Source organism: Athene cunicularia (genome assembly GCF_003259725.1).
Source record: "Athene cunicularia isolate RWA chromosome Z unlocalized genomic scaffold, athCun1 chrZ_part2, whole genome shotgun sequence".
NCBI classification, from domain to species: Eukaryota; Metazoa; Chordata; class Aves; order Strigiformes; family Strigidae; genus Athene; species Athene cunicularia.
This window is the reverse complement of record NW_020799143.1, coordinates 19414773-19437214: the sequence shown is the minus strand read 5'-3', so window position 1 is coordinate 19437214 and position 22442 is coordinate 19414773. Positions and strand designations below refer to the sequence as shown.

General features: G+C 38.6%; 1 protein-coding gene across 1 annotated transcript in view; it reads left to right on the top strand.

Moving 5' to 3' along the window:
• The window catches only part of TRPM6 (transient receptor potential cation channel subfamily M member 6), a 76949-nt gene extending 64123 nt beyond the window's left edge, over positions 1-12826 (top strand). The window contains exons 34-39 of the mRNA XM_026866238.1: positions 1134-1420; positions 1678-1760; positions 2291-2496; positions 4430-4481; positions 10595-10701; positions 11632-12826. Of these exons, the coding sequence (XP_026722039.1) occupies positions 1134-1420; positions 1678-1760; positions 2291-2496; positions 4430-4481; positions 10595-10701; positions 11632-11753 (857 nt within the window). The 3' untranslated portion in view covers positions 11754-12826. The remainder of the gene's footprint in view (positions 1-1133; positions 1421-1677; positions 1761-2290; positions 2497-4429; positions 4482-10594; positions 10702-11631) is intronic.
• Positions 12827-22442: the final 9616 nt, after the last annotated feature.

The following is a 22442-nucleotide window of genomic DNA, read 5'->3' as shown; positions in this document are numbered from 1 at the left end:
GTTTGTTCTTCCTTATGCCATTCTTTGCCATTTTGCAGATGTAGTTTCCTCAATACAGTTGCCAGTGAAAGCCTGTTTCTTATAAATTAACATTGCAAATAATGTGAGTTACAAGAAGGAATGGCAGGTTTGAAGTATCAGTCCACTTTTCTGTTAGTTTACAAATGATGGCAACAGAGGCTTACGCTGCAAGAGAGGAATGCTGTAACAACTATATAGAGAAGCAGAGTGCAATTGTGTCAAAACTTACCCCTTTTTTTGCCTTTCAGAAAAATATTATTACCAGGAGAAGGACACCTGAAATTTTGTACAGTTCAACTAATACTGGAATTTCTAGGAAAAAGACAAATCTTAGTTTAAAACACCCAAATTGTAAACTTCTTGTTCTTTTACAATTCCCTTCTCCAAGAAAAGTAATGGGTTTTTTTCAGTCTAATTTCCCTGACTCATTGAGGCCACATCACCACTTTTGAAGCAACTCGCCTGTCTGTTTGTGTCAAAAGGTGGCACTCTCCAGCCCTTCAGTTTTATGGTTGATAACTGTTATAAGCTGTGTGTCTTTGTTTTTTGTTTATTGTTAAGCACAGTTACAAAGAAAATAATGTGAGTGTTTCATGGATCTTGATTAACATAAGTCTTTCTAAAAATTCCCCTTCTGCATAAGTGCATAAATGGATGGAGCCACACTCAGGATACTTAAAGTTCATGCATGGGAGATATAATGGTAACCCTTTAAAATTATGTATGTTTAAAACTCAACCAGCTTATAGTACTCAAAACATCTGTGGCAAATAAGATTGATTTATATAGACCAGAATATCAATGAGCTTTGTTTGTGTGGAAGTGTCCAGGAGATCTTAAATTCATGTCTGTTTAGAGCCTTAATACATGCTCTTTGGACCACATACGTTTTCACAGTAGATCTTAAGCAGAATGTATGTAGTAAATAGTGTAAGTTTAGGCTGGGGAAGTTTTCATACAGATGAACAGTTAATGATATAAAAGGTCTGTTTTAAAGTGTGGCTTATGAAGAGTGTAAAGTGGTATGTTATTATAAGACACAAAATCAAAATGCAATTTTCTTCTGTTTTTGCAATGTTGACTTCTGCTAATAAAACTTCCTTTCATTTAAGCTGGAGAGGAAGTGACGGTCTATCGATTAGAAGAAAGTTCACCTATGAACCTTGATAAAAGCATGTCTTCCTGGTCCCAGCGTGGTATGGCTGCAATGATCCAAGTCTTGTCACAGGAGGAGATGGATGGGGGTCTGCGGAGGGCCATGAAGGTCATTTGTACTTGGTCTGAGAATGATATATTAAAGCTGGGACAAGTATTTATTGTGAAGTCTTTTCTGCCAGAGGTGGTTCAGACTTGGCAAAAGATCTTTCATGATGGCACGGTGTTACATCTCTGCCTGAGGGTGAGTTCAGACCTGAATGCACACTGAGTGGTCTAGCCTGATGTGCCTTAAATGTTATGCTGCTTACATGTGAATGTCTTCAGCGTGGTTGACACATGGTTTGATGTTACGTTTTGGAAAGGAAAAAGGTTTTGCATAAGATATATCTCTCATATGTAAACAGTATACAGTCAAGAGTGGGGGTGTGTGTTTTGACAAATTCATGGCACTTTCCTTCATGAAAATGAAAGTGATGTTTACAACATTATTTTCTTCAGGAGATACAACAGCAAAGGGCTGCCCAGAAATTAATCTATACCTTCAATCAAGTGAAGCCTCATACTATTCCCTATACTCCAAGGTAAAATCACTGTTTTTAAGTACTGGTTGCCAAAGGTTTATTTTCTCAGCTGTGTTCCAGGTCTAGTGCAGCCTCCTTTCCACAATGGGTTGAAATAGCTGCTGCTTAGACAGTCTAATGATAGTTTATCAACTTTTTAAGAGGAAAGGTAGGCAGCTTTGAACTTTGTCTTTATAGATACATGTGATGGCAGTCTTCTTCATAATGCTGTTCCTTAGAGTTAAGCAAGAATTGCTTTTTATACAATTAACATAAAACAATTTCATATAGTTCATTTATGGTGGACTGGACTAAAATAGATTGTTTGCCCATAAACCAGACTTTCTGATCAAGTGCTTTGTTTTGAGAATTACCAAACCAAGAAAGCTTTTGTGCTGTCTACCCTTTGATACATCCCGCTGTTCAAAATGCTCCACCTAGGGAAGATGTAGCATCCTTTTTGGTATATTTTCTTTGCATCATGCCATGTGTTGACTGCGAGGATGTTCATTGCCCTGCCAGTTCCTGATAGACTCCATTTATATGTACAGATTCCTGGAAGTTTTCCTCATCTACTGCCATTCGGCAAACCAATGGCTGACCATTGAGAAGTACATGACTGGTGAGTTTCGGAAATACAACAACAACAATGGAGACGAGATTACTCCCAGCAGTTTGCTGGAAGAACTAATGCTGGCCTTCTCTCACTGGACCTACGTGTACACTCACGGAGAGCTTCTTGTCCTGGATTTGCAAGGTAAGTGCTAGTGTGGGGTCACTATTGGAAACCTAATGAAAAGCTATTATCTCAAAAGAGAATTTAATACTGAGAAATGAGCCAAATTATCTTCTTATTTACATACTGGCAAAGCTCAAGAAACCTCTGGATATCTGTTGTGTGGCAGTGATAAATGAGTATCCACAGAAACACTCTAGATTAATGTAGGTGTAATAGGAAAATAATTTGACTTCAAATACATCTAGGCTGAATGCACAAAAGAGCAGGTAGATAAAGTGTGCAGAAACATTTCAGCCAGCTCCAAAAAAGCATTCCACAGTTAAGGTATTTTTATTAAGATATTATTAAGATAAATAATACAGGGATTCAAGTGTATATGTGCACACCTAATATATGTCTATATTTATTAAGAGTGAGAAGGGCTATATGTATTTTTTTGTTTTTTGTATTAATAAATCTGTAAGTAGTTTACATAAGCTGCAAGCCTGAATGCTATTCACAAAGTCTGGTGACTCTTTCAAAGAGCATGTGATCGCTTTACTGTACATGTGTAAGTGGGAACATGGCATATTTTAAAGAGATAAAACAGTTGACAATGTTCAGAAGATGAACATCACCCATCAAACAGTATAAACACTGTTGTTTGTCATTTCTGTCAAGGGAAATGTGTATGGGTAGACAGAGACTTAACATATTTACATTTTACAGCATCCAGAAGCTGTGAATTACAAAAAGACATGCTTATTATGCAAAATAAACCTATAATTCCATCCTTGCCTTCATTTGGTTTTAGCTGCACATGAAAAAAATACAGAGTAAGTGTGTCTTCACCATAGCCTACTAGAATTTGTCTGAAGTTTTCTTGGGTTTATTATTCAATTCTCAACAGTTCCAGACCAACTGTATTGGCTCAGACTTGGAGAATTTATACATCTATGTAAATCATCAAGACTGGAGCTTCAGTTTCCAACTCTAACAAACTGAAATCTGCTCTAGTTTTGGCCTCGTGTTTATCTTGTAGTTCTCTAATCTGGAGTTTAGGAAAAGTGCAAAGGCTGCTCCCTTTTGAGTTCTAATAGGATTATTCTATATCACAATTTACTATATAATACCAGGGCCCTATCCACATACATATAGACCACATTTTGTCTAATTTACATCAACTGAAATAATCTTCACTGAAGTGTTGCAGTTTGGGGGTATTTCAGTCACAACATGCTTTTTCCATGATCTTTACTGGTTTTTGTTGCAGAATATAAACTTGCCATCAGTGGCCTGCTGAAATAGAAATAATTGCATGTCATCATAGACTTTTTTTTTTTTTTTTTTTTTTTTTTTTAATTTTTTTTTTTTTTTAAATTGTAAAAGCACAATGATTTTCTCAGATATAAGAAAAGACCTTTTTGGTAAAATGATAGTATGTCATCAGTTTGGGTAAAACTGCAACATAGGTATCAGCAGTCAAGTGTCATAATGAATTCAATACACTTCCATGGCCACTCAGAAGAAAAAGGGGAAAACACCAAATCAAAAGTTGTGTCTTGTTGTGTTTTTTGCCTTGAAGAGAACATGTATCTGACAGTAGATAGGTTGATATCAGTAAGATCCACATCTGATTAATACCTTTACTCAGACTTAAATAGCGGTTTTACGGTTGGTCACATTTTGCTTAGTTAGCTGAGCTTCAGCATAATATGTAGTGCATTTGCATAAGCCTTCTGTCTACATATAAGTAAAACCTCAAAGCAGCTGAAGTCAGGACTGTACTAAGAACTCTGTCTATTTGCCAATACTTAACAGATTTTTGTACTCATAACATTTTCTTTTTCACTCTTGACCAGTTTAACTCTGACACTTTATCATCTGCAAAGGAAAGGATGATTATATTTTTGTTAAGTGCCAGATTATGAAATTATGACTAATTTGTAACACACTGTCAATTTTGTTGTAGGTGTTGGGGAAAACCTCACAGATCCATCTGTGATTAAACCTGAAGACAAAAAGTAGGTTTCTTTCTGATGAAATTATAATTCACTTCAGATGTCCTGCCAGCATTCTGTATATTTAGAGCATTTCTTATGTTTTGTGTGAGAGAGGTTTATTTATTTGTTTGGGTGTTTGGGTTCATAATGCATGTTGTTTGGGTTAAATGAAGTTATGATGTCAATGGAGAGGCTACATCCTCTGCAGTGCTTTGGAGGACTGTGGACTTGGGGGACTGTAAGTGTCCCAGCTCCCAACATGTGGTGAGTGGTATCAAAGGTCATGAGAGTCTGTGGTGCTTTGAACAGGGAAGCACAGGAACTTTCTGGGACTATGCAAGGAGAGGAGGAATGGGAGATGGAAGACCCTGTAAGTCTCTTCACAGATTTGTACCAAAGGAGATCATTAGTAACTTAAATGTGGCAGACCAATTTCCCCTGCCTTGTGGGGCACTGTTTCATGGAGTATATGGGGCCACAATGGCTTAAGAGGATTAGGAGGGGGCCTCTGAACCTCTGGTCTTTCTAGTAGGCCCTAGTGGTGATATGGAGATGGTAAATCATGTGTGGAAAGTTACAAAAACTAGGGAAACTACACAGAGGTAGCAGTCTGCCTTCACACATCAAATTTCAGAATCAAGCCATGGACATTCTTCCATCCTGCAACCTTGCTTCTTACTGGTATTTAATGTATCAAGAGGAGAAGCGGTGGTGTTGATGGTTGCTGTCCTGCAGGGTCCTTTTCTCTGGGGAGCTGAGGTTCTCTGCAGCTGTGCCCTGGCATCCTTGCCCTCCCACTGTCTTGTGCTCAGCTTGTCTTGCTCTTACCCAGCTCATGTCATCTGACTGGAGGGATGTCTCATGTTTGGAAGTAAGGAAGATATAAGTATGAATAGTCTGATTTAATACAAAGGGCAATTAACTACAGATATATTAGATGACTAGCCTAGAACTCAGAACAAGTTAATTTTGGAAGCAGGCACTCAGTTATGGGACCATTGTTAATATTTCATTAATATGTTTAGTAATAAATGACTATATTAATGTTGTATGGAAGTTTAATTATGAATATAAGTGTATTTGCCATATAATATTTATTTTGGAAGCAACATCAAAAATATATTGAGTACCTCACAGTGACAAAGTCACTAAGTAGGTCATAGGACTGTGGCAGAAGCACAAAGATAGCTTAGGACAGAGAGGTCAATCATGTAGTTTTTCACAAGATTTTAGTAAACATTTTAAGGTATTGCTACAGCTACAGATGTATACAAGTCTGATTTGTTACTGTTCAAGTGAATTTTTTCTGTCAGTGGTAGCATGAGCTGTAATAGTTATTACTGAGGGCTGTAGCCGGTCATTGACCAGAGTACTGAACATGACAACTCAGCCTATCCTCTTTAGAATAGGAATAATATTTATCTACATTATCTTGAAGCATATGTTTATTAGTGTCCTGGATTGTTTTTGTTATTTAATAATTTTGTCATACTAAAATATGATCACACAGGTCTTATTTTCAGAAATTCTTGTTTTGTTTTTTATCATCTGCAAAACAGTCAAATCCTAAATTAAAGAGGAAGTGTTGATTAATTGATCAAAACCAGCTTGATTTTATTATGCTCAGGGAAATCTTCAGAACAGCAAGTTGTGAAACTATATTGTTTTGATTCAGGGATCTAAAGGAATAAGTCAGTGAAACTGTGGATGGATTCTTGAAGCAGCTAGTTGATACACAATTCTAAGAAACACTTTCTAAAACAGTAATAACAATAACAATGTCTTTGCTCTAACATTCATTTGGTCACAAGAGAAACATTTCTGGCCGTAACAAGATCTGTTTTAAGTTTTCATTTGTAGGTAAGATATTTAATCCAAACCTGTGCGCTAAAAGTTGCTTTGAGCTCATGTTCTCTTAGAAGCCTGGGAAAAGATAGATGGCATCTGACTGTCGGGGCTGATTCAAATTTTAATACTACTTATAGTTAAATTATTTATGTTTTGCTTCTTTAATTCCACTGATTTAATGGCTCATGTCATTATCTTGTAATGAGTCTTTTGGTTCATGCATCCTACATGCTGTCTTGAAATGGACTTTGTAATGGCACAATGTGACCTCTAACTCTCTGATAGTGCATCCTGTTTTTGTTTTATGATAAAATTAACAGATTTGTTTGGAAAGTATGCCTGATACTGTGACATCTCAGACAAATACTGAGCTGATGTAAATCAGTGTAAGGTCATGGATATTTAGCATCAATTGAAGATCTGGCCTTGTACATGTTACGTCCCACTCAGATGAGGGGGACAAGTGACTCAGATTCGCAAATCCCCAGTTGGAGCGGACAACAAGTCTCCAAGTTCAAGCATTTATTAACTACCTACAATGTGCTAATTGAACACATGCTAATTGGCTAAGTACAGAGCAAGTTGTGGCGAGCAATATAATATGCCTTGCATTTCTTAATGGAAAAAGGAAAAGAGGGAGATAGAGGGAATGGGGGAATACAGATCACCGGTCTGGGTTCCTGCGCTGATCCCACCGGTGAGGATTCCAGGAGGCAGCCCTCTTTTTCACTGGCATCCATCTTCTTCACTTCACTTCTCTCTCCAGATGGCCAGGGGGGCAGAGGAAGTCAGGGAGAGGGGCAGAGGGAGAGAGAGAGCCCTTTCTTCCCCACTTTGATTTATACCCACTTTCCTTGGGTCCGTCCCCTAGGTTGACCCGCATAGCTACATATCCCATGTACGAGGAGGGGTGAGGAATTTCATGGGATGATGTAATTAGCATGATCATGACAGCCCTCGTTAGCATATTGAGGGGTGTCAACTTTAATATGCATTTTGTGGATAATGAAGCAAAGTTCATTCACCGGACACATGGCCCTTGAAATCTGCCCAGGTGCCCCAGGGCAGAGCCGTCCTGTCTCCACAGAGCTCTCTCCCCCAGGCACATTGTGCAGCGTTATCAGCTTCGGCCTCCACAGAAAGCACCCTGTGACTCGGAGTTTTGTCTTGAGAGTGTTTGAGGCATTTCTTCAATCAGCCTCAACTTTTGCTTTCCCAGGTTTTGTGTCTTAGTTTCTCACAGGCCTGGTTTCTCGTCTCTCACAGTACACCACATACGATGTTTGAAGTGATAAAATGATGTGGGTGTAGTGTTCACAAAAAGATTTCTCTTAAAAACAGAAATATTTGAGGCACAACAGCAAGGTTGTGACACAGTGCGGTCCCTACAGTCTCCTGTACCACACATATGTTGGGAAGAATTGCCTCACCAGTGTTGCTCTGGATGCATGTGCTACTTGCCAAATCCACAACAAAGTCCACAGGGGTAAAGCTTTCAGAGACACTAGGTGCAGAGTGTCTGTAGAGCAGATTCAGAGATGAGGAAAGTAGTGGGCTGGGTTTCAAACTGGTAAGAACTGATGCATTAGGCCTGCTGAGAGAGGTGAGAAAAAGGGTGCTGACAGTCAAAAATCTCATTGCAAGCATGTGAAAAGGAGTCGTCAGAGGTGCTAGGTCTCTTACTCTTTCTTTTGAAAGCTCTCAGGCAGATAGTGATGGGCTGAAGGTTTTAGTAAGGAGTGGAGACTGTGTTCTCTGTATCTACTCATTAGCATGTGTTCTGAAGAACAAATCTATTGCGTTTTACCAAGCTGTGCACTTCTAGCTAAACAATTTACAGCTGAATTGCTGCCAGTAGATGAAACATCTGCATGAACTGAACATCTACTGTAGAAACCTGCACAACTGAAACAGGTAGACTGGAAGCTAAATCTGCAAAAACATACCAAATACATGACTTCGGCACCTCCCTGGAAAGGTGCTACTTGCCATGAAGCCCCCAACAGTCCTTTAACTTCCATCAAGTAAAGCCTCGTACATTTCTTATTGCCTGCTTTGAGCATTTGTAGCTCTGCACTATAAGGAGCGCTGTTTGCATCAGCACAGTCTGTGTCACCAGCCAGGACCAGTCTAGTACAATCTGGTAGGCATTTATGGAGTATATCTATTAGGTAAAGTTCTGCACAAAAGGAGTAACATGTTTTGGTTTTTTTAAGCCCATTAGCTTACATTAATGCACCTGCTTGGGAAATAGGAAAGCTGAGCTCAATAATTTTCTCTCCTTAAAGATGAAATCAGACCATGAATAACCAGGAAAGTGACTTTGTTTATAAAACATTTGTAGAGTTAGAAGGGACTCAAAGAGTTCAGCTGTCTTTTCTTCTGCACCAGGTCATTCTTGGCTTTACAGATCTTGTACAGACAAATCTTAAGGTCTTCCAAGCATGACCTTAAGAACGTCCCAGGGCATCTGTTTCCAAAAGTTTACTATAGTTACTGTCTGAAAGTTTTTTCCTGATTTCCTTTTTGAAACATTTCTTTCTGGTCCTGTCTACTGTTGACCTAGACAAAAAAATTTCAACAAATTCAAAGTTAGTCAGCACCTTCTCCTTCAATTTTTTTTTTTTTCTTCTTTTTAGGGTACCCTCTAATCTATTCATATGTCATGATTCCTAGACTTCTTGTCATTCTTGTTATTTTCGGAATTTATTCCCATATTTCTGGAAATAGTTTTCCAAATTTAAATGCAGTATTTCTCTTGAACCATTGCCAGTGCTGGGTAGAGAGGAAAGGTACTTCATATATGTACCAAACAGTATCCCTGTTTATCTCACAACAGCGTAAGAAAATTATCAGTCCTGTGCTATTTGTTGCACTTTGCATGGAATAACAAATCAGAGAAAGTGTCAAAGTGGTTCCATACCCTTGTGACTGGTGCAGTCTTCTCAATTTCCTATGCCTGCCCAAGCAAATACTTAAGTATGTTCTATTCTTACTGACATTTTACCAAATTATACCAAGGATGGAAATGGCTATATAACATCATGTCATTGAAGTGTATGTATGCCACTTAAATTATATTTAACTTCTTGCCTTGTTTCATGTACTAATTTGCAGTAAAAGCTGATTAGATGGGTCCTTCAGATAATCCAGGAGACAGGTAGTCTTTAGAGTCTGCCAGAAATTAGAGAAATACTAAGCTTTCTATAGTAGTTTTGTCTAATCATAGCTTTTCTCCTGTGTGAACAGGGAGAGTGTCATATTTGAAAACTACTTTCTTTAGAGAGAATATATTTTGCAAGTGTGGATTACAGATAGATTTGAGAGAGTTAAAATCTTTTTATATAGCTTCACAGAGCTGTAATTGATTTCAGATTTCAAAATGTGTTGTTTCCACTCTGCATATCATTAAAATAAAATACTAGCATTCATAAAGTTTCTTTGGAAGTGCTTCTTGTGTGCTGTGTTCTGTGATGTCTATAATGTCAATTAAATTCTTGAGAATAATGGTAGAGCAATATTAAAATTAATGAACACTGATCTTTCAGACTACATTAAGAATCTGTTATAATTATGTGGTACTTCTAATACATGTGTAGCTATAGCTTGCTTCTGTTTGTAATTGTGTCAGCTTAATTCAGAATATGCAATACACTTCCACAAATGGATCCCCTAGTAACGTTGCTGAATTGGCCAGAGTGCAGACACATGGAAATGAGCATAGAAAGAAGCCAGTAAATTTTAAAGCCTTTCTTGTCAGCAGTGTTCTGTGCTTTTTTTTTTTTTTTCTGTGCTGCATATTAATGTGACTAGGGTTCTGCTTGCTTTTGGCTTTCTGTTCTTAAATAAGGTAGAAGTAAGTCCTTGCTAGCTCTGTTTTTTTCCCAGGTGCCTACTATCAAAACCAGAACCAAACCATTTGCTTGACGAGAAGGAGTGGTGTCAGCAACAGAATCACTCAGATTCTGGTGTATGTTGTCTAAATGTCACTGTGTCTAAATTTCCTTTGAGCATTTTGCTGGGAACTGCTGGGTCTGTCCTGTCTCCCTTTAGAGCATTTCTGAGATACAGCAGGAAAGAAAAGTTGTGTGGGGTTATACTTTACCAGAACTGGCAGTTTCTTTGTCCCAGAGGTAAGAAACTTGTGATGTACCCTAAGCTTTGATTGTCTTTATACAAAGGCTAACTTATCTCTGATTTTTTAAAAAATCTGAACCATCATCATCTCTCTCCCCTACAACTGCTTTATTTTGAATTCACTGATTATTTAATAACATTTTTTTTAGATCTGGAAAGATGGTATTTGGACCAGCAAACCTCGGAGAAGGTGCAATAAGAAACTTCATCGCAAAGCATCGTTGTAACTCTTGCTGCAGGAGGCTGAAACTTCCTGGTATGCAAAGTAAAGATTAATTTTTAATCTATGTATAATTTCTTAAGTGCAAGGAATTAAAGGCCTAGGCATGATATAAAGATAATAACCAAAATTATTTTGAGATTAAGAATTACAGCAGGCACATTCTCTGTGCAAAGGCAGATATGAGAATATTGCTCTTTTACCTTGCTCTTTTGCCCTGCAACCGTGTAAGTGTTGGAACCTGTCAACCTGGTGTTAGCATTCAGCATTAAAACTTCAACCCATTGAATTGTTTCCTTTGCTTTTCAAAATGGTAGCTCATTTTTCCAGGGTCATCACTGCAGATAACATCAGCAATAATTTTTAGAATGAGGTGGAGCAATCTAAAAATTGGCGATGGATTAGCTGGGGTAAAACTCAATGAAGGTTTCCTGGCCCTGGCACAGGGTCCCATACACTGCAGCCCTTACTTCTTCTTAGTTGGATTGCCTGTTGTTCATTTTAGATTTGATAGAACATGTTTCTGTTTGATGCAGGGCAGATTTAAAAGACTTGAAGCCAAAATAGATCGCTGTTCTGGATGATTTTACACACACCTCTTTTTTTCTAGGGGAAGGCTCCTTCCTTTCAATGTTTACATGGAGTAATAATTGCTGTTTGAGTCTGAGACAGAAACTGCAGTATTACTGTTTTTGATTACTTGCATCTGTGGCAGCTAGTGATAATGGAGGGGAAAATCAGCTGAACGAGTGCAGTCAAGGAAGGTTCATTCAAATCATCTCACACCATTTTGGGTCCGCCCAGGGCTTTAATTCCCCTGGCTCTCATTTGCCCTGCTGCAGATTTTCTTCCTCCTGGAAACATCTAACAGACCACCACCAGTCACTGGGTTGGACACTGCCTGGGGTGTATGTGTTTTTCAAATATTTACTTGGCTGCATTGTTGAATTTATTTTCTTGCCATAGATTTGAGAAGAGGTGACTACGCGCTGGAAAGGGTTGGTCCAGCCTTCGAAATAGAAACAGAGACAAGCGTCAGAGGAGCTGATGATGCAGATGAGCCTGTGGAGTATGACACACGGCTGTGAAGCAGTGGCTGTGAGCAGAGCCCATGTGTTTATGTGCTCAAGAACCTGTCCCTTGTCACTGCCATGGGTCAGGCCAAAAGAACAAAACTCAAGTGTCTGAGTGCAGCATCTGTCTGCCCTTGACAGACCCTGTAGGCAAGGAATGGAAAAAAAAAAAATCTTTATTTAGTCCCCTTCCATGCTTTTTGTGCTGGTCTTTCTCATACAGCTCAGTGAATTCCCAGGATCAGGTCACCCCTTAGCTGGATGAACTGTCCCATCAGTGACTTTTTAATGTGGATTATCATTCCAAACTGCTTTTTTAGGAAAATTACCCTGACAAGCATATTTCCAAGGGGTAGTGATCTGATGTTTTTCTCTCTGCTCTTTAATAAATACTTGAGTGTTTACATGCATGCAAATCATTAATTTTCAGAGACAGAGCTCCTGCTCACTTTTCCCTGGGCATAGGAGGCTCTCCAGGAAATTGCAGAAACGTTATTTTCTCTTTATTGTTGATCTTGATGCAGAGACAAACCAAGAATGTATGAGGAATGAATTGGTGTTTTAAACAATAGTCACTGATATAGCAGGTAGGTGGAAAAATTTAATGGGAGCTTCACCTTGAATTCTTTTAACATATCAAGAACAAGTTGAACAATGAAGGGTTAGATTATCGGACACACAAGCATCATTGACCTTTCTCATTCTAAGTTGATGAAATCGATGAATTTATGATCTTTAATATAAACAAAGAATCACCTTGTACATGATTCAACTTTTAACCAGGACCTGCCTGCCTTTATAATATTTTAGTTTCAGAATGTTTTAAAGTTGTAACTGGCAACAAAGGTTTTCAAAGTCACTAAGAATTATATGTTCCATTTGGTATTTAACTTCTTGTTGTCAGTGTCAGACTGTACATAGGACTAACAGTGGTGCAATTACATGTATGCATTTGCAGCATCAGCATGCATTTCTTTTGATGTCATCTGATCTCAATAGAAGTTCACAAAACACAAAAATCTATTATGTGCAATATGATTTTTGTAGAATAAAGATTGAAATGAAGTGCTCAGCAGAAATATCTCTAATACTACTAGTATTGTATTACAGATCACATTAAAGCAACTTTGTACCTTTGTATTAAGTAGAAATACCTGATCTTGAAATGTAAGTCAACAGAAAACTCTATACTTGAATAAGAAACAAAATCATATTTCCATCACAGGTGATAGTAAATTTTAATGTGTGCGGTAGCTATTCGTTGTTATTATTGGTCATTTGGTATATTTGGAATATATCTACGTACACGTAGGAATTGAAAGTTATATGTTCCCAGTTTTTATGTTGATTATGATATTGATGATGGCATTGAGGTAATCACCCACATTGTGTTCAGCTGAGATGCCTTCAGTTCTTGAGAGCATCCTGAAGAGATTCTTCTTGCTTTTTGTATTTAAAAAAATTGTTTTATAAGATTATTTTTGTGGAAAAGTCCCACCTTCTTTTCTCTTAGATTATACTATTCATTTTGAAAAAAAAATGTAATTCCCTTTGGCTTTTTTTGAAGGAATTCCATGTATTGAAAGTCTTAGCTTGCCTGCAAAAGAGATTGTTTAACTGCATCTCTACAGAATGATGGTGGATTTTGATCACTTTGCTGGTAAGGTAGTAGTTCTGCTTCCAGTGATTATCAAATTAAAATTTGGCTTTATGGAGGTATGCGCTTACATGCACACATATATACTTTAAAGAAAGAACTTTGTCTAGAGGATTTTTTAACTGTCAGTATGCCTTTAACTTCAGTTTAACTAAATGACACATATTTATGTCTTTAAAGCCAAGGACAATTTAAATGCTACCCTGATAGTGTTTTCCTCAATTATTGCCATAAATTCTGAACACATATATATTACACACAAAAATAAACTCCACACACCTTTTGTTTCTTTTTGAACGTATGCACAAATCACACTTCAGATGCTCTTTTCTTGACAACCCTCGCGTTGCCTTAAAGAGTGAGTGGCTTTTACATTCATAGGAATACTCATGAGAATTCTTACAGTATATAGCTCAGTGTAGATTTGTCTTAATCTGCCTTGTTAGTACCCATCAAGGTGTATACTACCTTCTCCTCAAATCGGGAATCCTTACAAGATACAAATTTGTGTTAAAATATAGTTCATAAAAACATGTGTGATATTTAATTTTGCTCAGTGTGAGGTATTAAGGTGATGAAACAAGAAAAGGAGGCATTTGAAATTGTTCCATTATATACTTGTATCCTATCACTGATTTTTCCATGCACAGAGATGCTAAGTTTAAAAATTCCAGTGATTCTGCTAGTTAATTAATTTTGCCTCCATTTTCTTTTTGCATTGTTGGGGAGGGCTGATTTAAATTTCTCTAAAGTGTACATTTGGGTATTTGATTAAACACTTCACCACCACCCCCAACTTTCTTATAGTTCAGTAATAAATTATAATGAAAATAATTTGAAAATTTTCTTTTTATTTATTTTGAATCCTTGGTGTCTTTCTTACTACAAATTCTGTACATTCTTCAAATTGTCTTTCAATGTCTAAATACTGACCTCATATTGAAGCCCATGCCCACTGAAAACATGAACTTTCCCCCCACCTCACCCCATCCCCCCCAACCCAGCAGCCTTTAACAGGAACATTGATAAGCCTCACAGTAAAACTCTGGTGCATGTGGAATGAAAATATGCAGGACAGCATTATTCTCTAGCTGCTTGACAGCTAGTGTGGAAGAGAAAACCTCTGCATGTCAACCCGTAGGGCTTTCTGATTATTAGTTTCAATGTTTGCTTTTGCTTAAAAGCACATATAGGAATTTATTTTATATTTCTGGTGGGCTCAAGAAAAAAGTCTTGCTTATTTGCTCAAATAAGTTGGACATTAAAGTTCTGAAAAAAAAAATTGAAATGAAAGTACTTATATTTTAATATGAGATTAAAAGAAGCTTACTTAGGAATTCAGTTGAGATTACTCAAAGCAAAATGTGTTTCTGGAAACTGCTGCATTGGAGATGCGGTTTAAACATATGAAAAATATTGAGAAATTACAAACTTCATTCTCAGGAAGGCTTTTTTTTTTTTTTCATTTATTCATAGTGGTGGTGTATTCGGGGTTATTCATTTATTGTTAGTGCAATCAAGACAGAAGGGATATTACATCTATATTTTCTCAAAATGGATTTGTATTTGTGGTGGTTTTGTCAATCTATTTCATACTGTTCCAAAAGAATAAAACACATTTTCAAAATGTTTCTGTTGTTGATGGGTGTGGGATGAAATAATATGTTGCCAAGCACTAGGGAAACAGGTGAAAGTAACATACAGAAATTAATGCAGTAATTTTTATTTTTAATATCAAAGTAATAAACAGGTATTCTGTATTTATCATGTGGTTTCGAGCTCTCCTTTTGTTTCAGTGGTGTAGTAGCATTAGTTTCTATTCTTGTAGTCAGTATGCTTGCAAGACCGTTTCTACACCTGTTCCCTAAGTAAAAAATTCTTTTTACAGAAGCAGAAAGTAGACACTTTGTTTTATTTATTTATTGGATCATGATTTATTAGATGTTCACTCTGGATTTTTCTTGAGTTGAGATGCATGCCCGATTCTCAGAAAATTTTTTGTCAACCAAATCACTGTTGCAGATGTAAGAAAAATATCATCACTTTAATATGACAGTCTTATTTTTTAATTCTAGATCTGTGATGTAAGAAGCCTCTACAGCCACTAGTGTAAACAAGGAGCTGATATAAATGAATGGTATTCCATTGACTTCATTGTCAGATGTGTTATTTTATATCAGCTACCTTTTACATCTGTTCTCCATTCTTAGAATGTTGATGCCAGTCACTTTTTACTGGAAAAAATTGTTCCCAGAAGTAAAGAAAAACCTGTCTGGAGTGACCTGGGCCTTCACATCAACTGTGATCACACCAGAGTTATCAGTCCTTTCCTTTTTGCTAGACCTTTTGCAAAATCTGTTACTGCTTTTCAGCTTTTCTTTACCATATTTGTTATATCTGGAGGACAGTGTCATCCCTTAATTTATGATAATTATTGCTGGGGTAAAAAAATTTCAAACTAAAACCAAAAAAAGGTTATTTTCCTCTTTGATATTGAAGACTGTGTAAACAGCTGCAGTGCTCTGTCCATCTGCCTACCTGGCATGAGTTCTATTTGTAGGGACAGAGCAAATGAACTAGTGTTTTAAAATAACCTGGATCCATCTAGATGTTGGTGTTCAGTTGTGATAAAGTGCTGGTGATTAAAGAAGAAAAATCTGAGAAAAGTTCTGCAGAAAAGCAGTGGCTTTGTTGCCTAAAGAAAGTCTGTCTGCATTCTTTGTGTCAGGGATTTAGGTAGATAGTTAAAACCTTCAATTTCTCAGGTTATCATTGAACAAATATGATTTGTGTTTTGACACCGTGCAGTCAGTCCAGCATACCCGTGGCTGGCAGAGTGAAAGAGGAGAGGAGGTTGAGATGCAAAGAGCAGTCTCCGACTTGTGAGCTTCCTCCTGCTGTTTTTCTTGAATAAACTTTCATCCCATGGAGATATTGCCAACACCATCTTTTTTCTGTGGTCTGTAGCATGAGGCAGGTTCTACTAAAACATAGAGCATTTGTGTGTACATTGCATCCCAGGCAGCCTGGTTTCAACAGGAAAGTGTGTCAGCTGGTGATGAAAAAAAGAGATACTTCTCAGTTGACCCCTGCTATGAAATTTGAAGCATTACCTGACCTCTGAAAATGTCTGAGCAGCAAACTGTCATGTCACATGAACTAGGACAAACTACTCCATTAAATCAACAGCGGGTTTTAACCTCACAGTACACAGGAGAGTGAAATTCAGTCAGACTGTAAGATCCTACTCAGGAAATGAGAAGAATATTCAATTTCAGCTAACCTCTGCAGAGCAGCTCAGATTAGTACATAACCGCCTTCCACAATACAGAGAGTGGGTTTCAGCTGAGATGACCAATAAACAGAATAAAATGCTGAGATTAAACTCAAGCTATATAGTTTGCCCCAAATCAAACCAGGAGGTGATCTCATCTGAACCTTCAGCAGAGTGGAAGTGTTGGATCTGACTGAGCTCAACTGACTGTTGGACAAGCATAAAAGTAAAAAATGACCACAGATTATTCCAGCCTGCACCTACCTAGGGAAGGATTTGAACTCTTGTGGCAACCTCCTCAAATTAGGCCTGTAGCTGAATTAAATAGTCATAACACACAGAAGAAGAGATGACTGTGACCACCTTCATTCAAAAAAAACCCCCAAACGGCAGGGGTTGAACTATGAGGACCATTAGCAGAGTATAGAGGCAGAAAATGATCCCAAAATAATGAAGAGAGAAGAGGCCTAAAATGGATCTCAGATAACTTCTATGCATCAAATTCAGGGATTGGGGAGAAGAGGTGTGAATTTAGAGGTCCTCATTGCACAGCAATTTACCAAGGAGAGCAAGGGAGGTCTTCAGTTATCCATAACAGCAAAGTTACCCCTGTGCTACTAACTCTGTTTAAGGTTAGTCTTAATTGATCCTGAGGAAATGTAGTCCAGATTACCTTCAGATGACCTCCTGGCACCAAGGGAAGCCAGGTCGACCTCAAATGATGATTTGTGGTAACTAAATGGAATTAAGGTTGATCTCAGATGACACCTGTGCAGGTTAATTTGTTCTGAATTTGATTTCAAATCACTTGCGGAATGAAAACAAGGGTCAGGGTGACCCTGAGAAATGTATTGGGTGTAAAGCTGACCTTCAATAACATCAGGCATCAAATGAGAGCAGCGCTGACCTTAAATGACCTTCAAGCAGATCATTGGATATCATGTCATCCTCAGGTGACCCGTTTAACTAATATGCTAGCATGTTGACCTCAGATGACCCATAGAGCTCACACAAGGGCCAGCTGGACCTCAAGTGACCCCCATAAATCATTAGAACTCTACCTACTAACCTGTGCCACAACCATGAGGGTTAACCATAGATGACCCTGCAGTGAAAGTTGCATCTCAGATTGAACTCAGATGACCTTAGACAGGAAACAAGGACTGTATTTGACCTCTAATGACCCATTGGCACCAAATGAGGGCTAGGTTAACCTCAAATGACAAACCAAACCTGTAATTGGACCTCAAGTTTGCCTTAAATGATCTCTGGGCTCTGAACAAATGCTGCACTGACCTCACATGAATCCTAACAGGCTCTCTGGTTGACCTCAGATGAACCCTGGCTTCTCAGTTGCATCTCAGGCTGACCTTAAATCATTGACCCTCCTCCAAATGAGAACAGGGTTGACCTTAAAGGACCCCTGTGAAGGTAATTGGATGTCAAGGTGACCTCAGATGATCCTGGGCTCTAGGGAAGAGCCTAGTTGACCTCAAATACCTCTGTCTCATGATGATGTCAGATACACCTACTCACCCCCCCTCCCAACCCCTCAACCCTGACAAATTAATTTGCCCTCAAGTTGACCTCAGATGACCTTCGTAAGTAGCTGTGGTGACGTCCAGTGATCACAGGCAGGTTAATTGACTCTCATTTAACCTCAAATGACCCCAAGCAGGTACTTGTATCTCACGTTCACCTCAGATGACATTTAAGGCCTCTAACTCTATCTCAAGTTGATTTCAAACAACCCCTAAGAAGGAAACAGGGGCTGAAGATTGGCCTTAAGTGACCCCCAAATAGGTAAGTGGCTCTCATCTTGATGTCAGATGACCCCAGGTTGCAAAAACAGACCCATCTGGCCGGAAATGTCCTCTAGGTAGCTAAGTAGATTGCAGGTTTACTACAAGCATGAATCCTAGGCAGCACACAAGACTTTGCTGATCTCAAATGATCCCCTTGTCCATTGGTTGCATCCCTAGTTAACCTCAGCTGGCCCCTAGACAAAATACAAAGGCTATTTTCACCTTGAATTCATGACCCCTGCTCAGGCAATAAGAGCTGGCTGACCTTGAATGATGTCTGTGCAATTATTGCATCTCACATTGATCTCAGATGATCTCTAGAGCAAATTACAGCACTGCTCTCAATTCATATAAATGTAGATTAACTCAGTTTGTAAGTGCCCTCTGAAGATTATGTAGTCCAACTCTGCACAAAGCAGTTACAATTAGATCATGTTGCTCATGCCCTTTTGCAGGTAAATTTATCTTTTTTCCTATAGGAGTTTTCACAACTTTTCTCAGCAACCTATACTAGTATTTGATCACTCTTGCTTTTTTTCTTTAAAAAAGGTTTCCATGTATCTAATTGTAATTTCCCTTGTTCCAACCTGTGTCCACACCAAGGTGCCTCTTGCTGTGGGACTCCTAGAAGACCCTGACTACATTTTCTGCTGGCTTCACTCTGCCTGTTAATGTGTTTCTTGCTACCAATATCTCTGATTGCCCTGCAATGCTGCAGTAATGAGGCAAGTCTGAGACAAGCCATCAAGTAGAGGCTGCAGGTCAGTGTCTAGACAGGCACAGAGCAGGTGCAGGCAAAAGGCAAGCTTGGGGGCCTCATCTCCCAAGGGAAGAGACAGGGTCCCCCAAAAGGCCCTTTGTCACATAACTTTTTTTACAGCCACCTGATCCCAGGTTACAGCTGCACTGTGTCAGAGCGGATGCAGCTTAACTACTACAAGTGAGGTGAAGAGATCACAAAGTCTGCTGGTGCACTGAGGGTCCTGACACCCTTTTTACCAGAAAGGCACTCTATTAACTCCTGTTAGACTTTTTGTTCACTAATAATGTAGGATCACAGATCCTTTTTTTCATTAAAAACAACAGGTCTTCTGCAAAGCTTCTTCTCATCCAGCTGACCTCCAGCCTGTACAACTGCATGGAGTTAGTCCATTCCATGTGCGGGAACTTTGCATTTGCTTTTGTCACACTTCATAATGTTCCTGCTGGCCCACTTGTTTTCCAACCTGTCTGTCTCTGTCAAATAGCTGATGCATCAACTATTTATCTTAATTTGTTATGCTACATTAACTTGCTAAGAGCATACTCTGTCCAATCATGCTAGTTAACCATCTGTAATTTTACTTAATTTTTGACAGGCTTCCTAACAGCTCTTGATTCCAACTTACCTGTTTCCCAGTGATGTGAGCTGAGACCATGTGGATGGGCCTGGGACCTGTGGACACGAGGCAAAGTGGAGGTACGGCTGACTTCAAACAATCAAACAAACAAACAAACAAAAAAAATTGTTTTCTGCAAAGGACCACAGTGCATCAAACTGAGGACAGTAGTTTATTTCAACTGACTTCTGATCAACAAAACATGGTCAGCACTTAAACTGAAAGAACCTCTGACAGATAAATTGGTGTAATATTTGAGCTCCTCTGTGTATTGTATTTGAGAGCAGAAGGAGAGGTCTTATGTTGGACATGAATCCCAGGCTGCACTCAATCTCAGGTAAGCTCTTCATACAAAAAAGACTTTTCATTTCCATGGCCCTTGTTCAAGACAGCACAGTTGTGCTTGACTGCAGCTAACTGCTCTGTGTACAGATGTGTCAGGAACTAATCTCTGTTAATTCCACATAGCAAACTATATCTCACAGTAGCTGCCCTTTACTGGTAGCTGTGTGGAGAACTGTGTCAGTATGTTACTTGAGAGAACCTCAGATCACAGAATTCATCAGTGTTTGATCTCCACCAATCTCCTTAGACTGAGATAGTGTTTGACCTGAATATATAAGCATGAAAATTTTCATTTGCTAAACTTCATTTACTTCCACTACCAAACTGTGGCTCAATAGTTGATCTCAGATAATCCCTGAGCAGCATATGTACTATATAGATAAATATCTGTTGTGTCTGACCATCAGTCTGGAACAATAGTTAAATTATGCTGACCTAATTAGAAAGTTTGGGGCAGATGGGTTTAACAGGATGTCTACATATGAAAATAGGGCAGCAATTGTCCCTGTTTGGGCTCTACACATGTTTCTTGGGTATCGTTAACATTTGCATGACCTGGTTCAGTGAATTGGGTCAGCAATTGATAGTCATTGACCTTTGAGCCATAAAGTAGGTCAGGCACTGACCTCCAGCTACTCAGTGTTGGCCAAAGATGTTGGAAGGTCCAGTGAGAAAAGTCTGCGGTACTTTATGTGATCACTGTAAAGATGGTTGGTTGTAGTTCATTTCAGCTAAACTGAGTGTAACTATTAATTTTTACCGGTGTTTCATGAGTAGCAAATTGGGACAATAATTGAGCTTTGGACTCATGACCCCTGAGCCCAAATGTGGGACATAGAATAGTATTTAATTTCACATTGTCCCTGAATAATTAACTGACAGAGTAATTGACCTCATATGAGTCCTTTGAATTGGAGAAGTAAATGACCCTGTTGCATCCTAAGCAGCAAAACAGAATAGTGACCCAACTGTAGTTTGCATCCATAGCTAACCTCACTTGACTTCATTACAAGAGGTGGTGGCAGAATAAGAGCTCAGTTAATGCTCCCTCTCTCACATCTGAATTTTGAGATTTAAATTAGGCCAACATGTTGAAAGTTAATGACATCTAAATGGCAAACAGGCTGGCAGCTACCTCAGGAGGGTTTGAGCACCAAAGTATGTTGGAGCTTAACTTCAAATTTCTACTGACTAGGACATATAGTCTGCAAATGACTTCTTACAAACATGAATAGGAAGCTGGGCCAGGTATATGCAATTCCTGAGGTCACCCACTACCGTCTCTGTGGCAGGCTGTCTGGTGATAGGCAGGTGGAGTCCCTGTCCTTTTCTATTGTCTCACTGCAGCTGCAAACTCAATATTTCAATCTTCTGAACTGAGGACTCTCAAAATGTCATTCATAGTTCGACATTACCCATTAAAGACCCCTTTTGCCCAATTCTTGGTAAAAAGCAGGCCTAAAGTAAGCCCACAGCTGGCCGAAAGGAAGCCATTGACTTCAGTGGAGTCAGGATTTAAACTCAGACTTCAGTGTCCAAGCAAAATGTCTGTCTACCTAGCCATCTAACCCTCTCTCTGAACATCTCCTGCTGTTTTTGTCTCCCCTAAGACCCACTTGGATCCATAGCTTTTGAGTAATATCAGAAGTTCCAAAATGCATTCATCATTAAGAAAGAATTCCCAGTGAAGATGCAATAATATTTAAGCCAGCATATTTTATTCTGTCCACCCTAGAATATAAAAGGTTATTTAGGTGTTTAAAAACCCTCTAATACTTTGTCTAATACACCCTTCAGAATACAGACTAAATGTATTAATACCATATTAGGTTTGTACCAAGCCAGACATGAAATTAACTTAGTGTTTGAATGATGGAAGCATTTGTCATGAAGTTCTGCTTAGAACACTGAATTACTTTCTGTCAGGTAGATTCCTCAGAGGTAAATACAACAAAAGTATTTCTGATAGGATCACTGAAGTTGTCTACCTCTTTGTCCCTTAATTACACAGCTGGTCTAGTCTTTGTGATTCAGCCTGCACGGGTGCCAGTGGTGCCTGAAACCGGTTTATGTGGACCTACATGATTCTCTGGACTGTTTCGATTTCAAGGTTAACCTATCTAACAAAACTTTTCTGGCTGCATACTCTATATGCGTAAAAATGGCCTTACATTAATAGACCTGAGCCACAGAAAATCTCAGCATCAAGCAAAGATATTGTCCTTTGCTACTCCTTCATAAATT